Source organism: Dreissena polymorpha, chromosome 2, assembly GCF_020536995.1.
Source record: "Dreissena polymorpha isolate Duluth1 chromosome 2, UMN_Dpol_1.0, whole genome shotgun sequence".
NCBI lineage: Eukaryota > Metazoa > Mollusca > Bivalvia > Myida > Dreissenidae > Dreissena > Dreissena polymorpha.
This window is the reverse complement of record NC_068356.1, coordinates 31,053,702-31,072,793: the sequence shown is the minus strand read 5'-3', so window position 1 is coordinate 31,072,793 and position 19,092 is coordinate 31,053,702. Positions and strand designations below refer to the sequence as shown.

General features: G+C 36.5%; 1 protein-coding gene across 1 annotated transcript; it reads right to left on the bottom strand.

Annotated features, from left to right (window-relative positions):
* Positions 1–201: 201 nt before the first annotated feature.
* Positions 202–9,409, bottom strand: LOC127870254 (heparan sulfate glucosamine 3-O-sulfotransferase 6-like). The gene is made up of 2 exons (XM_052412891.1): positions 8,687–9,409; positions 202–1,453 (listed from the first exon to the last, which is right to left on the bottom strand). Exons 1-2 carry the CDS (start codon positions 9,187–9,189, stop codon positions 835–837), a joined length of 1,122 nt encoding a protein of 373 aa, XP_052268851.1. The 5' UTR covers positions 9,190–9,409; the 3' UTR covers positions 202–834.
* Between the last annotated feature and the right edge of the window lie 9,683 nt (positions 9,410–19,092).

Below are 19,092 nucleotides of genomic sequence, written 5' to 3'. Positions count from 1 at the left end.
GATAAGGTTGATGGTGATGATGAAGGCTGAAAAGCGAACATTCAAAGTATAAAGACGAATATTTCCGCACACAAAATTGGCCTGATCACAGATTTTCGTTTTTAATGTCATTGAACATGTTAACCAACACTTATACAAATGTCTAAATAATTACAACAGCAAGAAATATATTGCGATGCAAAATCCAACGCGCGACAAGCTTTGCCATTCAGATGTTTGAAATTAAGAGCGTATTTTTAACGGAATATAATAGGGATAAATGTATATACATGTATTTTCCAAATTTTATTAGAATGAAAAGCGTTGTCAATGCTACATTACTGTATTTATTTCGATGAATGATCATGTGCATACTTAACTCGAAGTAAGCTACATTTCGGAAACTTTTGATGTACACGAGTATGTGGATACATGTATTCAGCACCATCCACCATACCATTGACTGTCCGGGTAAGATTCTTCGTGAAGAGGTTTGATTATGCTATATACGGAAAATACTTGTTTATAAAACGAGTCGAGTGAACCACATCAAAGTCTAGATTAAAAGAAACAGTTAGTTAAATAATAAAGAAACACTTTAAAGAAATGTGTGTAGTTTTTTTAGCCCATCCCCCTGCACTATACATGATATATGTTCTTAAGTTCCGCACGTTGTGTAAGGTTTACTGAAGCACCCAACCTGCGAGAACGTCGAGGTAAATATATCAAAGTAGACTACATTTATAAGTGTAATTATTGCTCTTCAAAAGTGATTGAAGAAACAGGAGTACTTCTGTTTCTTCCTGGACAATTAGCTGCCAGGTAGTAAACAAAAGAATAGTGTTCATGCATGCTTTATGTCCAGTCGAAGTGTTTCCCAGTCATTAAATAAAGGCGGTGGTTAAAGGGGCGATAGAAGTTCGCCAGTTTACTGCGGACAAGGCTGGATACATTCGGATGCGGTCGGCCTTTATCATCACTCAGACAGTGCCACGATTGCTGTGAAGTATTTCTCCTGTAGCACGGGAATCCCTTTGTGATGTTGAACGTGAAATGTTCCCCTGTGATGTGCGGTTTAACCCCTATAAACGTTTGAAGGTCCCGTAACTCCGAGGCCGGATCCCGGATGAGGTTCTCGCCATTTACTATATGTATCTGATTGAGAGTAAAATATTCGAGCCAGCGCGTCAGGTGTAAGGCGTACACGCCCACCTTCACAATTGCCCTCCTGGTATCCACGGTGTAAGAATCATAGTTTTCGAACACTATTTCCGAGAAAGGCTTCACCTCCGGGTTTCTAGCCGCGATCTGCGCGTAGTCCGAGATAGCGCGCATTACCGGATCCCGTAAGACCACTATCAGTTTAGTTTTCTTGGACATTTCGTACACTTTCTGAGGTATTCCTTTGGTCACAAAATAGGACGGTGTCTTCTCGATTGTCAATTGACCTTCCTCAGTTTCTGGCATGAGATTCCTGAAAATATATGTGTACAGAATGTACATTACACTTATTTTGCAGATATATTAATGTAAAATAATACATTTACAAAATAATTTCATTAAATGTATTGTATTCAAATAAAGATGAAGTGTTTCTTCATTAGTTTCTTAATTAGAATAATAGTTAGTACTGAGTACATGAAGTGAACCGCGCTCTGTGAAAAGGGGAGTTAATGCATATGCGTAAAGTGTCGCCCAAGATCAGCATGTGCAAACGCACAGACTTATCAGGGACGACACTTTCGGCATAAACTGGAATTTTGCTATGAAAAAACTTTCTTAAAACGACAAAAATGATACAATCGGAAAGTGTGGTCCCTGATTAGCCTGTGCGGGCTACGCAGGCTAATATGGGACGACACGTAACGCACATGCATTTAACCCCCTTTGTACAGCGCAAATATATTTAACAACGCGCCACAGCAACTATGCGATAAATTATAATAAAATATTGAACTATGACTCCCGAGGCATATTAAAAACTGTAACATAATGTCGATTGCAAGAGTGCAATTTTAATAATAACAAAATGAGTAGTTATACAAAACCGTTTGGAACAAACGCGTAATGTTACTTCCGCGTACTTGAGTATGAAAATTGCAAGGCGCCATGCCAACATTTAATGTAAGACAGTGGTGAAATTAGACTTTAAGATTGCCTTCCTGCGTGGAACTTGTGAAGGTATCTACGTAATCTAAGCTTTGTAAATGGTTGTGTTCATAAAATGCAATACACTCACCCTATTGCTCTTACGATATTGGCAACTATTGTTATTCACATTGGACATAGTTCCTGCTAGTTATTTTCGCGCATAAACAATAATTACCCATAACAATAAATGATCGTAAATATGCACACAATATCTACAATTATATTTACACACTCTTTTCATAAGAATGTTTTCTCAAAATTATATTAATGAAATATTTTATATTCAGTATGAAATGCAGAAAACAAGTACCTTCAATGAACTGTTTTATCAATTATTTAAAACTGAAGATTCAAATTAAAAAAAAAGAAATTGCCCTAAACAATGATACACTTCATATATTTGAACAAAAATGGAAACATATTAAACTTTCATAACAAGTCCAGTATGCTTTCTACCCATTTATGCAACTCATCCGTATTCATGACTATTCTGTTTGATTTGGAATTTTCTCCTTTTTTTCTAAAAAAACATCAATCAAAAGCAACCAAAAAATACATATTAACCTTTTTTTGCTTAGGGAAACCACAAGGTAAAAAAATTAAAATATCTTAGAATATCTTATATAACATGTCTGAACATTATTGTTGCAACATGGTTTCACTTTTTTATGATTATATACATGTATACATTGTATGTCTTCTATTGAATAAAAAAAATGTTTTCTAATAGGCCATTGCTTGCGTGCTGTGTATTGGACAAGACGTAGGTATGAAATCCGGCTAAGCCATATTGAATGTCGCCTTTCGCCCTACGAGGTCAATTCACGTCAATCATCGCTACGCACAATACGACACATGGCATTGAACAACGTAAGGCGAAATTTAAAAGCGATACTAAATTTTAGATCCTACATTTGTTATTAAATACTAGTACGACAAAATCGACAATCAAATAATTAAATGTCGCGTGCCCTTGTTCATTGCCGAGTGTTGTTTTATATTGTCCAGTGTCGTATAATGCCTGTCGACATCAAAGGGCGACATCTGATATGAAACAAACCGGATTCCGTACTTACGGAAATAACCTACTGTATGATTGTGTCAGCGACATCATTGCCTTAAAGGGGCCGTCCAGCAGATTTTGGCATGTATTGAAGCTTGTCATTAAATGCTTTAAATGCTTTTTATTGATAATTTTAAACATTTGAACTAAAAATCTCCAGTAAAAAAACAACAAGAATACAATTTTAAAACAAAGAAAAAAAGTAAGCCTTATCAGGGCTCGAACCACTGACCCTTGGAGTCCTGGAGTAAAAAGCCTCCCGCCTAGACCACTCGACCATCCACGCTCATGTTTAGAGCGGATGTATGTTTAGTGTGAGCGTTAGCTCACACTAATGTTACAGAGCAAATTTTGCAAATCAGTATGCGCTAAACTGCTTAGCTACGCTATGGAAAGACAACCACTGCCTGTTGCAGACGACAAATGATATAGCGTCTGCTAGGAAAGATAACCACCACATTTGCCTGTTTATAGTTCACCATTAAAATACAGCATTGGGTGTATACAGGGTCCCTAGTGTATATGACTAACAGTGTTAAACAGCTTGTAAGACGACATTGACCAGTCTAGTGTTTATCATTGAAATCTGTACATATTGGCTCCTTTCAGGGAAAACGGGGCTTAATGCATGTCAAATAAGATTAGCCTGTGCACACTGATTAGCCTGTGCAATGCGCACAAGCTAATCAAGGACGACATTTCTGAGTGTTTTATGTTTTTCGTTTAAAGAGAGTCTCTGGTACTGGGATGACAATTTATGCATATGTATTAAGCCCAGTTTTCCCAAAATGAAGCTTAAATGATATTTTTTATTAATGATTTAAAAAAAACACGTCTGGACCTGTGCTTTAAGACACACTCTTTATGAATTTGAATTGGTTGTGTTCAATTAAAATAAAAAGCTATAACATAATTTTTTAAACTGAGTTGCGTCTAAAATTACAACACCGAACACCTACAGTGCTTTCAGCGCTTTGATTTAGCTATATAAGCAATTCGCATAGCTTCCCAAAATATCGTTTCGCGTCGATACGACGCTTTATCTGTTGGACGGCCCCACGATACTGTGACAATGGGAGGTGTTTATCAGTAGATGTCATATTAATGACTTTGCTTATAAGACGAATGTTTTAAAGCAATTGGTAATTTAAGGCGACTTGTTCACCGTTTGAAAAATGACAATAAAAATGGTCAAATATTAAAAAATGGATTCAATATATCCAAACAAGCAAAATTATACCACAAACAAAGAAAAAAGTAAACAAGAAATATCGTTAAAAAGATATACGGCGTTGATGTTGTAATGTTTGCGACCAGTGAAAGGACATGGAATGAAGCGACCATGTATTTTAATGAAGGTAGTGAATAATAATAAGATAATATATTTTAATGTATTAACAAATACAAATGAAGAACAAGAATAGGTGAAAATGTATGTTTAATTGTCAATAAGTATTGTAATGACTAGGTTTTCATGATTGAATGAGTACTACATTAGTTTCAATAGGAAAAGAAAACATATTCGCCACTGAAATACTATGAACATGATGTTGGAATGAAATAAAAGATAATGTGTTATAATGTGTACAGATGTTAGTAGAATGTAAACATAAAAGACTCAATATTGCAAGCATCATAGTGATATGATTTTTTTTTTGCAGAAAAACAGAACTTTATATAAACAAGAGATGTGTTTGTCAGAAACACAATGCCCCCTTCTGGGCCGCTTTGAAGCCATATATTTGACCTTTGACCTTGAAGGATAACCTTGACCTTTCACCACTCAAAATGTTCAGCTCCTTAGATACACATGCATGCCAAATATCAAGTTGCTATCTTCAATATTTAAAAAGTTATGACCAATGTTAAAGTTTTCGGACGGTCTAACGACACCATATATTTGACCTTGAAGGATAACCTTGACCTTTCACCACTCAAAATGTGCAGTTCCATGAGATACGCTTGCATGCCAAATATGGAGTTTCTATCTTCAATATTGCAAAATTTGACCTCTGACATTGACCTTGAAGGATGACCTTTATTTTCCACCACTCAAAAATGTGCAGCTCCATGAGATACGCATGCATTTTAAATATCTAGGTGCTATCTTCAATATTGCAAAATTTGACCTTTGACCTTGACCTTGAAGGATGACCTTGACCTTTCACCACTCAAAATGTGCAGCTCCATGAGATACGCCTGCATGCCAAATATGGAGTTGCTATCTTCAATATTGCAAAATTTGACCTTTGACCTTGACCTTGAAGGATGACATTGACCTTTCACCATTCAAAAATGTGCAGCTCCATGAGATACGCATGCATGTTTAATATCTAGTTGTTACATTCAATATTGCAAAATTTGACCTTGACCTTGAAGGATGACCTTGATCTTTCACCACTCAAAATGTGCAGCTCCATGAGATACACATGCATGCCAAATATCAAGAAATATCAAGTTGCTATCTTCAATATTTAAAAAGTTATGGCCAATGTTTAAGTTTTCGGACGGACGGAATATTTGACACTTTTATTGAAGAATGACCTTGATTTTCACCTTTCACCACTCAAAATGTTCAGCTCCAGGAGATACGCATGCATGCCAAATATCAAGTTGCTATCTTCAATATTTAAAAAGTTATGGCCAATGTTAAAGTTTTCGGACGGACGGAATATTTGACATTTGACCTTGAAGGATGACCTTGACCTTCACCTTTCACCACTCCAAATATTCAGCTCCAGGAGAAACACATGCATGCCAAATATCAAGTTTCTATCTTCAATAGTGAACAAGTTATGGCCAATATTGAAGTTTTCGGACGGACGAAATATTTAACATTTGACCTTGAAGGATGACCTTCACCTTCACCTTTCATCACTCAAAATGTTCAGCTCCAGGAGATACACATGCATGCCAAATATCAAGTTGCTATCTTCAATAGTGAAAGAGTTATGGCCAATGTTAAAGTTATCGGACGGACGGACGGACGCCATATATTAGACATTTGACCTTGAAGGATGACCTTGACATTGACCTTTCACCACTCAAAATGTGCAGCTCCATAAGATGCACATGCATGCCAAATATCAAATTGCTATGTTAAATATTGAAAAAGTTATGACCATTAAAGTTTTCGGACGGACGGACGACTGACATACTGACGGACAGTTCAACTGCTATATGCCACCCTACCGGGGGCATAAAATGAACAAAACAAAGTACAAAGAAACATATTTACACTAATAAACGCAAATATGGATTATAATAAATCAAAGACAGATATATTTCCAACATCTATATATTTCCTTAGTATCGCGGGCTACCGCCCCCAAACCCCCGCTTTGTCGATAGTGGTTAACAACTGCGTACCGGTAAAGTGCAATCTAGCCTGTTTTTGTAGTGTTTAGTGTGGCCGCTACGGCATGTAAACAATAATCGTAGAGACATGTGATTAATGCTATACTGCTTTGTAAACTAAGGAGAAACGTTTCGAGGTAATGTTTAGAGGATGTTATGCATCATAATTTACAATATATTCATATTTCAGTTCAAATGATATGCATCCAATGTTTTAGTCTGGGAACCAGACTACCAATGTTTACGGTGATTTTTGTATTATTAACCAATGCACAATTCTGGTTTATTAATTTCGGACCTATCATGAATGAAGGTCATCTAAGGTCAAAAGTGACGTTAAACAGCTACGCCGAAAAGAATATGTTTGCTTGTTGATAAGCATTTCATCGATGATTAAGCAAAAACGTTAATTACCGATATAGCGTTTGAACTAACGCTCGAATACAAAAGTGTGTGTGGTGTAACGGTAGAGCGTTAACTTCACTGTTACAGGTATTGGGTTCGAACCCAGCTTTTAAAATGTAATTTTCCCTGGTTTTATATTTATTTTAAATTATTACGAACATTGCACTTTTGTTAGTACATTCAGTATATGACATTTTTTATGAATAAAAAAATATGTGCACACATTCATTATTTACATGCATTATCATTATCATTTCAGCGATGACCGCTGTATATATATATATATATATATATATATATATATATATATATATATATATATATATATATATATATATATATATATTTATATATATATATATATATCGTATGAATAACACGTACACGTACAGTTAGTGTATCTATGCCTATAATCTGTGGAAAATAGAAAATATACGTATGTCTTACATGTGCCGAACGTGTTCGTATCTACATTCAAATTCGTGTACGCATACCTTACATAAAATACATGCACATTCGTATACTAATATACAACAAATGTACGTACATATAACATGTAGATCGATGTAAGTATACGTTATATGTACAGAGGTGTACCTTTGCCGAAGTATAATGTCCTATACTTATAATGTGCCGTTCGAGTACGTATATCTTACAAGTACAGCACAGGCACGTTTACCTAATGTGTACCATACATATGTACATATGTACATATACCTTACATGTAAAGCACATTTGCGTATACCTAACATGTACAACAAGTGTATGTATACCCAACATATAAAACATAATTATACATCCACATATGTATACATAATATTTTAAATCTATGCGCGTAAATCTATTATCTACAACACTTGCACGTATACCTAATATGCATCCATGTATGTAAACCTAACATTTTAATCTGTGTGCGTACATATAACATCCCCAGAACGTGCGCACATATGACATTCCCAGCACGTGCGCATATAAGTAATATGTACATCAATATATATGACGACCTAACATCAACATGAATGTGTGTATAACTAACATCTGCAGTACGTGAGGTAAACCTTACTTGTACCACACGTATACGTATACATTTGTTTACGTAAAATGTAAACAATAAATTAACGTGTACGCATACCTTACATATTTAACGCCAAACATGTACAACGCGTGTACGTAACAAACATGTACAACCCCTGTGCTTACATTTTGCATGTAAATAAGTTGACGTATAGCTAACATGTATAGTTACTATTTAGTAAATTGTTGAGATTAAACGAGATACCGCTGACAAAATAATTACCACGTGTACGTGTTGCTGACATATAAAAGCGTATATGAATGCCTATCATGTTCTTCATTCATTAATGATAAAAAAATTATATAGGCAACGGTACGTGGATTTAACCCTTTACCACTTAGATACGTATTTGGACGCATTTAAGGTCCCTTAGAAAGGTAAATTTAATTAAGTATTTTCTAACTAGATTCAAGTTTTTAAGGCTTCATTTCCTACCCTTAGATACTGGTAAGCAGCAAACAGCATAAAACCTGAACAGACTGCGAGTTACTCGCATGCTGTTCTGGTTGTATGCTGTTTGCACATACCAATTTTCACTTTGCTTGAGAAAGGGTTTAGACAACTATTGATTACTTGACGTTTTACGGTCTTGAAAACAATATTAAAATCGCGACGTAGTAATTTGTTCCTCAGAGGAAATTAAAAAGACAATTAACCTGTACCACTCGAATCCCTTCGTGTAATGTGTGTCGAAGAAATGGGGTTCGGGGCCCGGTGCAACGATATCCGGATGGAGGCGGAGGTACTCCAAGACCGCTCTCGTGCCGCCCTTCTTGACGCCTATTATAAGAGCTATGGGTAGGCGTTTAGTTTCAGTTTTGTTTCCTGTTTCAGTAATATGTATCCTTGGTGCTTCCGCTAACAAGCTGGTATTTTCTAATATTATCCTGTCATTATGTGTACGTAAATACTTAGTGTTATACTGTATTTCTGCATGACGTGCTGTCGTCGATGCTTTCCACGCTGTACGAGACCTTGGGCTAACATAGCTACCCAAAATATGGAACGGTACCATTAAAAACCAGAACATATAGATGCATCCGACTGAACACATTATAAACACAAATAGTTGAGAGCGTGATCGCCTAAGTAAAGTCGTTCTTATCGCAGAGGCACATATTCCGGATTCGCATGCACTTTGCTGATCGATTTCACACATTCGATTTCGAACATTACAGCAGTTGATTAGCAAACTAGCGTAGCATCCCTTCGCAGCTTATCACAAAACGCATTCCATTCCAGATCACGGAAAAATTCTACGCAGTTATTAATTGCAATGCAAAATACGAGAACCACTATTCGCCAGTCGTTTATTGCGTATTCATTGCAAAACAAAATACGAGTAGCACTATTCGCCTGTGGTATATTGTGGACACATATCAATATCAATCTATGAAAACCGCCGTTTAGTTACATAGTATGACAGTTGACGAAATACAAGTAGAATACGCCCGCGTGCTGATATCGACTTTTTGTTAGTTAGTCGGCTTAGTTGAACGAGCACGACAGCGATTAGTTCATGCATACACAGGTCATACAGAGAATTTCACATAAGCCTCTAATGAACCACTTAGGTGGCAATGAATAGCTCAAGGTAGGAATCGCAACAACTACGCCACTTTAATGAGGCCAATATGTGGACTATCACTATCAATAATTATACTAACACCACCACCAGAACCACTACTAATACGAGAGCGCCGATGGCGTTAAAAGCATAGGTGCAAGATACAGGGAAGAATGGCGTCACGTGGTATAATGCAGTTCGATATCGCCATCCGCGAATTTCTCAAATCAATAATTTCAAACAATTACCGACTATTTAAATAGATAATCTTTCCATTTACATCAGTGTTTGAAACGCTTATGAACAATAATTACCCAAGCCTTTCAAAATTTAAGCACGGACAGATCTGTATCGAACTATTCTTTTCACAAATGAAAATAGACGCTACCCTATTCGTCTGCGTCAAGAATTTGTCGTAAAACTTGTGGTAAGCGTTAGATGCAGACGTGCACAACAGATTGAGTTATGAATACAGATTTCTGAATGCAGATTTTTATAGAAACTCCTCACAGCAGTTACTTCCCTTGCTTCGCCCGGTCAGTAACTTCTAGTATAAGGGAGGCCACTGCGTAGGAGATTGAGATTTATAGTGCAGATATAGTGCAGATAGAATTGTTTTACGAACGAAATTTGTTTTAGGTTATAAGAAGATTTTTTAACATAAAACGGTCTTAGAAAAATTCACTAAAACCGGTGTCAGCAATATTCTTGGAAGAAAACGTTAGAAAAACGTTTTCAAATTTTTTTTGTAAGAATGACCATATACTAAATTAAATAGATATTTCGTCTGATTTTTGATCAGGTAAGGCTTCATAAAGGGCAACCGACCGATGTGGATTTTCGAAATGTGGTATATACCATAAGCATAGGTGCGTAAACGCACCTATGCTAATAAAAACTGCATCTGCAATAACAACACCAACAACTCTTGTAACTACCACTTCTTCTGCTGCATCCACTGCTTATGCTTATGCCGCTTCTACCTTTACTACAATTATTACTACTACTCACGGTTTCTTCAAGTACTACTACTATTACTTCTTCTGCTACTTTTACTTCTCCGTTTTCCCTTCGTATACAACAACGACAACGTCTACTTCTGCTTCTGTTACTACTATTACCACTACCAATATTTCTACTGCTGCTACTGTTATTACCATTGCTTGAAATGACCAGCATAATGGATGATTCAAATAATAGGTAAATAGCGTCTGACAGTACATAGCTGCAGACAATGTTAAAACAGCACATTAAGGTGTCCATGCGAACGATATTAATGTATTAATTTACACAGGATAGATCTCTTGATAATGAGTCGTGCACATCTCATGTTCATTTTTCTCACGCCAAACAGGAACGCATGCATCCGTTTTGCCAGTCCCCATTCGCGCCACATTCCTATGAGCATGCGCACCGACTTCATCAATCAAGCGCCACCCAGCGGGACTCAGTGACATTGGAAAATACTGATATCCATTATGTCAACTAAAATTGACATGTTCGCCACGAGATATTCAAAGTGTTTACCGTAGCAGTATGACGTTGTTTTATTAGTGGCTATCGCCCATACAATAATAAAGAAACTCCAACATCTTCAAATTTATTTCTATAAACAATCCTAAAATAAAATGCATAATATATTGCCTCTAATACAACACATAATTCATCAGCATGTTATTTTTGTTGATTTATACGTTTTGTGCGCATCTGGCTTTTTCATATTATTGCGAGAGACTAGTGGCAATACAACCTAGTGGCAATACAAAATTGCACTGGAAATAAAAATAATAACTTTTACAGGTTGGTTTAAATCCAACCATGCTAACCTAACATATGCTCGAAAACACGTTTTATCGCCCGGATTTCCGTATACGCGACCACCAACCCGTACGTTGAGCGTGCTCACCTAACACAATTTGTTGGTTTGTTCGCTTCAAACTTTAACATTGGCCAAAACTTTTGCAATATTAAAGATAGCAACTTGATATTTGGCTTGCATGTGTATCTAAAGGAGCTGCACATTTCGAGTGATGAAAGGTCAAGGTCATCCTTCAAGGTCAAAGGTCAATGTCAAGGTCAAATTTTGCAATATTGAAGATAGCAACTTGATATTTGGCATGCATGTGTATCTCATGATGCTGCACATTTGTGTGTTGAAAGGTCAAGGTCATCCTTCAAGGTAAAAAGGTCAAGGTCAACGGTCAAATTTTGCAATATTGAAGACAGCAACTTGATATTTGGCATGCATGCGTATCTCATGGAGCTGCACATTTTGAGTGGTGAAACGTCAAGGTCACCCTTCAAGCTCAAAGGTCAAGGTCAAAGGTAAAATATATGGGGGGGGTGAATAGTGTTTCACAAACACATCTTGTTCACCTTGTTATCTCTTTCCTTTCAGTCTGGCGTGACAAGATTGATCTTATTGGATTATAATTGATATTAAATAAAGCATAACTGAAAACCTCAAAACCATGCAACTTTCATTTTCGTAGGTTATTTTCTAAGAGAGAGAATGATGATATAGAGGACAATATCTGAATTTATCCATAACCGCACTTTATATCAAACTGATGTAAATTTACATTGACTTTTAGTACATATCTTTTATGATGATTGGTATGTTTATGTAGATACATTTCTTATGCAACAGGAATGGCTAGCGCACACATGCCACGTAGCGTACTGGCAATACTAATGTTCGTTGCATAACAAAATAAACGAATATTATGCGTACAGTAACGAGACACACGTTTATACAGCAATGTACAGTATACAAATATCTTAAAGCCCTGCGTCAAGATCGATTCGTGCGTGACGTTTTCGCATCGCAGTGGAAACCAAACACTGATGGCCTTTCTGAGAAAGTCCGACTGCTGTTTCGTAGCTCATGTAAAATGATTTTTTTTCTCGACAATGAACTCGCTGATATGTTAAAAATGTCATCTGGAAAATGTTCTTTACAAAATGTAATTACTGTTTTAAAATTGCCTACCACAATTCTATAGGAGACAGCATTTTTAACATTATTTCCAATTAGTTGAGAACTTTATAATTTATATGTTAAATTTACCCTAATACGATCGACTGCATGGAGAAAACAATGCAGACATGTAATGAAGCCGTGCCAGACTTACAAGTGATAATTATGATCTACAAGACCACAACACAGGAAATATGTACGCTATCAGAATATCAGAGACATAACGGAGTGATAAGTAGTTTTAAATAGGTGGATTTTTATTTGCGAGGCAAATACTTGTATAAAACGCGCCTGTTGTTTAATAGTATTATATTAAATGCAAGACGACAATGTGTCTAAGATGCTTTTATAGGGGATGGCCGTTTGGTAGATTTGCATAGTAACATGTATTGTGTATGTAAACATTACAAATGAAACCATCCTTTCAAAATTATTCAAATATCACAGTATTAATACATGCATTTATAGATATCAATTGACTATAGCAGTAAATGTTGTAAACATTTATTTAAATGCATCATTTATACAGATCACATTATATTGCAATAATAAATAATCAATAATAAAATAACAGGTAAATAAATAGCAGCGCAATTCTATTCTGTTCCCAAGTTCACGGCATTATACTTATATATTACACTCGTGGATTTCACATATAATTGCCACTCCATACATTTTACTGCAGCATTAAAAAAATCTAAAGTAACTCATCTCGTTTTCATCGACATGTAGCTAAAAGCAGAACAAAGAAATTTGAAACACTGAACAAATTGAAGTTTATGACAGCCTGGCAGTGTCGTCTACTCCGGGTCCCCAGGGTTGTGCACGCACATGAAATGCTCGTTTTGAAGATTCTCGACTTTTGACCCATGTACGCTGATCCGGATGTAGTCAATCTCCACTCCGTACTTGTCCGACGCTTCCACTTTTAAAGACAGTGAGTGCGACCCCGCCTCCAGAGACTGCTGACCGCCGATTGGTCCGGAGGACTGGAAATAATCCCAGAGGTTGCCCCATCCAGATAATGAGCTCGTTTTGAACTGGCCGAGTTCTTTGCCGTTCAAACCGACTGACAAGACATCGTCATCTCCGTCGTTAGAGTACCTGACGTCAACAACTTCCAATATAGCGTTGCTGGAAAGGGCGAAGTTAATTTTCAGTTCTTCGCCGTCAAAGAGCCAAATTGTCGCTTGGTCCTCGGCGTTTGGTCGAAAATGCAGCCGATCTTTGAATGTTGGACTGTGAACTCGTGACATGCAGTTGATCATAAGTTGTTTCGGTACACTATTTATAGCGCGACCGCTGCATTCAGACAGCACCACCGCCAACACGAGAACTGAAGTAATAAGTATCATGTTCGTTTGTAAATTTGTTTATGTCGCGTTGACAATAGAACACACAATGACTTCGAAGTTGGTGACAAGGTTTTCGTAATAAAACTGCAGCGTTGAAATCAACTGAATCGAATTTATACCTAACAATGAACACATTCACTGATGCGGTAATTCACTTGCGAAATGTACGACTATCACTAGCGGTAAATGACGTCAGCTTATTTATGTAAACATCTCTTCCCCTTTGAACTCTGATGTGGTGTCTGTTGACGTTGACAGCACTCCTTTGCATTTGATAATCTGTTGACGATTATGTGTACATCTTGGAAATTTCCTAAATTAAGAAAATATTTGAAGTGGTTTATTGTTGTGGTAGTGCCTCGATGTTAATAGCGAGTTGATTGGTTGATTGCGAATTTTTCTTTTTCTTAAGACTTAAATTGGGTTTAATGATGATTGATAGTGAATTTCTTCACTAAATAATTGTCAATAACGAAATCTGATTAAATGTCAAACATATCGATTCAGCAAATGAAAGTCTGTGATCAGGTGTCCCGAAACGACGTTAAACACTCACAGGAGAATGGTGCTATCCGTTCCGGACTAGCACCCTGGAGGCCCATAGGCATTATAACTGTTTGGGCCCGCTCCCCAGGCCCAGTGTCTACTAGTACGCCAGTGCCCAGTCGAGTTAACTCGTTCAAATTAGCCTTCCAGTGCTAAGGTTGGCAAGACACAACATGTGAAATGCCCTTTGATAGTAATACAATGCCATTATCATACATGTACATTAATGCCAATATGACATTATACATTATTACATAAAATGATAGTAATACAATGCCATTATCATACATGTACATAAATGCCAATATGACATCATAAATTATTAGATAAAATGATAGTAATACAATGCCATTATCATACATGTATATTAATGCCAATATGACATCATAAATTATTAGATAAAATGATAGTAATACAATGCCATTATCATACATGTACATTAATGCCAATATGACATCATAAATTATTAGATAAAATGATAGTAATACAATGCCATTATCATACATGTACATTAATGCCAATATGACATCATAAATTATTAGATAAAATATTATAAATTTAAGACCACAATCACTGTAGTATGTATATTTACGTATTTTTTCGTCGAGGTCTTAAAGTCGCGGGTCCCATAGGTAGTTGCCTACTCTGCCTTATTGGTAATCCGGGCCTTGATGCTATTGATAAAAATAAATTACATATCAAATTTTTATGCATCAACCTTTCGTCTCGATTTTCATACAAATAAATTCCGAGGCAGGCTGCTTTTGCAGTTTGTTGTTTTTTGTTCATATCAAGTAGACCCTTGACCGTGGTGGACGCTGTTTTGAAAATATATGGATGGTTGAATATAGACCAGTCATAAAAGTCGTTGATATTTCCTTCTAAATGCAGATATTTTAGAGTGTTCTCATTAGGAAATTTGGCAAAGCGTTGTATTAATCTGTTCTACAACATACATTGGCTGCAGCTTCCTTTGTTACATATTTGCTATCATCGAGTGCATTCTGGTTATTGTCTTTGTTATTTTTGTTTATGTATTTCCTATATGCACACCATATAAGGCATGAAACTTGTTTAACTTTAATTAGCAAAAACTTGAGAATGAGTTCATTTAATGCGTTTACCGTCATAAATGAGTACGTACGTGAGGGCGTAAGGTGGTACAGCTGTCACTGAAGGTGTGAAATGATTGCGTACATTACTCGTTTTCGGTGGCTTTTTTAAGAAGATGAAGTACATGATTTACGCAGTAATCAAATTACAAATGATAAAACGTGCGTCCTGTCATAGTTGTTGTCGATGACAAGAGTCTTTAACATCATACAAATAAGATATTTAATATAAAGTAAAAAAGTATGTGCAATTAGTTAATATTGCACAGTGTCACTATTGTTTATTCAAAAAAGAGTTGACTTTCGCTCGTAGAATGTTATATAAATGGGTCGTGCTCTGTGAAAAATGGGTTTAATGCATGTGCGTAAAGTGTCGTCCCATATTAGCCTGTGGAGTCCGCACAGGCTTATGAGGGACGACACTTTCCGCTTTTATGATATTTTTCGTTTACAGAAAGTCTTTTCTTAGCAAAAATCTAGTTTAATCTGAGTAGCCTTTTCGGACTGCAGAGGCTAATCTTGGACGACTCTTTACGCACATTCATTAAACCCCCTTTTCACAGAGCGAGGCTCATATATAGCCCATATGCTGTGCACGAGAGCATCTAATGATTGTCAGTTGCAGGACCTCATGTATTGGTCGATTCCTAGAATACCGGGAACACGTTTATTTGCTGCAAAATGGTATTCGTGCAAAGCGTAACATTTTTAAGCAATATACATACACATTTTTTTTTTAAACATGGCAAGCAGTCTTTTTGATTTAAAGCAGAGTTTTAAGTTCCTTTTTCGTGTTTTCGTGTCAAATATATATTGTAATACACATTTCATGTGTGAGTATATTTGTTTAGTTTATTTCTTTTATTGTGTCTGTTAAATTTCATGTTTTGTCTAGCTAACGTCACTCCCAACATTTCAAAATTCGTATATTTCTTCAAGAAAATGTTTTTGTACAACAAACGTCATTCGCGAATATTTCGAAATACGATATTTTTGTTGATTTCTGTTTAAAGCAAACATCATTAATCAATAAATAGGGGGGCATGCCCATTTGAATGAAAACCGCACCCTGGACATATAATAATGTTTGATTTATAAGATATGAACGTTCCTTATATGACAATTACTGTTTGAATGCTGATTTTTTTAAGTATTAATTAATCAACAATACTCTTTGATATTATGCGCGTGTTTGTTAGATGCACCTGTTAACAATTTCAGTTCGTTTTTTTTTTTGGAACAAAGCTCACAAACGATTTGTCATTCAGCGAACAATTACCGACGTATAGTAGAATATCGTTTAAAAATGTTACCTATGCTTCCCCATAAGATCATTCCTATCCAGGTTCTTTATTTAAGGAAATTCGACTGATTTTCATACATTAAGAAGCAGGACAAAACACATTACCGAAACACACACCAATAAATAAAACTGGGGTTACCAGAATTGAACGGTCGATGCAAAGCATATAATGGTTAAAGGGCGCCAAACACTCACACTTTACCCAGCTTTATTTATAAAATATTTAAGTGGTAATTAAATTTAACCTCGTTGCATTACAACATAAACCAAAATCAAATATAACTAGAAAAATGGCGCGGCAGATGCCGACGCGTATCCCCACGCCGCATAGATGTTATATTAAAAGGCAATTTTGATTGGGCAGGGCCTATGTTGGTGGGGCCCCGGGATGGGTAATATGGACATGGATGGTCGAGATAGACCGTTTTGTCATAAGAGATGTCTAGTATTTGAAATCCATTGGTGAATAAATGAACAAGTTACGTTAAAACAAAATTTTGGGTGGGCGTGGTCTATGTGGGCGGGGCGCCCCAGGGTTGATAATGGGGCCATGCATAGTTGGGAATTGTCATAAGAGAAGTTCAGTATCAATTAGAAGTGAATCAGTGTAGAAATGAAGTTAATGTAAAATAACCTAAAAAAATGAGTGAAAATCTCTGATCCGGCCCCATCCAAACCCCCATAACTTCTGACTCAGGGCTCAGATCAAAATTCCACTGTCGCATATATGCTCATAGCTACTATGTGTTTAAGTTTCAAGGTTCTAGTGCTAATAGTGTAGGAGGAGATAGTAGACAGGACGGACGGACGGACTGACGGCGGAGATAACCACATAATCCCACCGCTCCAATTTGCTGCGTGTGGATAATCAATGACAAATAAGAATCCAAGTACTAACAGTACTGGTGTGACGATGCTTTTAAAGAGGATGGATATAAAAGCACCTTTATCAACAGTTATTATCTGTGCGTCGCATGTTGTTAGTAAAATGAGTTTTTAACCATTTTACCCATTTATTTACCCATAACTTTTGACCCAGGGATCAGGTCAAAATTCCAAAATAGCTCACCGTCGCACATATGCTCATAGCTACCATGTGTGTAAGTTTCAAGGTTATAGTGCTAATTGTGTAGGAGGAGATAGTGTCCAGGGCAGACGGCCAGACAGCGGAGATAAATACAATATCCCCACGCTTTTAAAAGCCTGGGGATAACTACACATAATCCATTTTAAGATTTAATATATTTTCAAATTGTACGTATAAATAATATGCAAAAGGCACGAGAGTGATGTTCACTAAATACCTACACCTCTGATGGCGTCTTTTTTACCGCTAATGAAAGTCGAAAAAATTTACAATAAAGTGAACACCTCATTGGTCGTTAGGTGGTATATATTCGATTTGGTTGATTTCAACGCAATAGTTTAATTGCGACAACCATGCCATCTTCTCAATTTATGTTATTTCTATCTTCATATCGGGAATCATGAATACTAGTATGACAACTTCAGCTCTAGTGTTGGCCGTGGTGTTTCCTGTGTACGACGGCGGTGTTTTGAAGGGTGTACCGAAACCCGTCTCAGTAAATTGCATGTCACAAGTGCACAGTCCAACATTCAAAGATCGTCTGCATTTTCGAACGAAGGACAAGGACCAGACGACAATATGGCTCTTTGACGGTGAAGAACTGAAAATTAAAATTGACCTACCAATTCAAGCTTCCTTGGCCCTCTATAGACAATATTGATGACTTATTATTGATGAAACTTTGTAATGATGTTTATCTTATCAAGAACGAATCTTGGTAACGTGCGTTTAAAAAATTGGTCAAAATGTCAAACCGTAGAAAATCCTTTTTACCACGCTGGATTAACATTCATACGTTAAACGAGATCATCAAGTGAAATGTACACTTTGTGTCAGTGTACTCAGCTGAGCGCTTCACCCATTTATGCCTAGTGGACTCTCCCATCCTTCTAAATTGGATCAATTTATTTTCAAAATTAGGGATGTCTAGGTATATTAATTTCTATATTTAGAATATTTCTCACAGAAATTCCTTTAAGCAAACAGCGCAGACCCTGATCATGCGGCGTCTCATCTGGGTCTACGCTGTTTGCCAAGGCCTTTTTTCTAGACGCTAGGCATAAATGGGTTAATGGTTATTCTGGCCCTCCTTTTGACTTTTCATAACATGT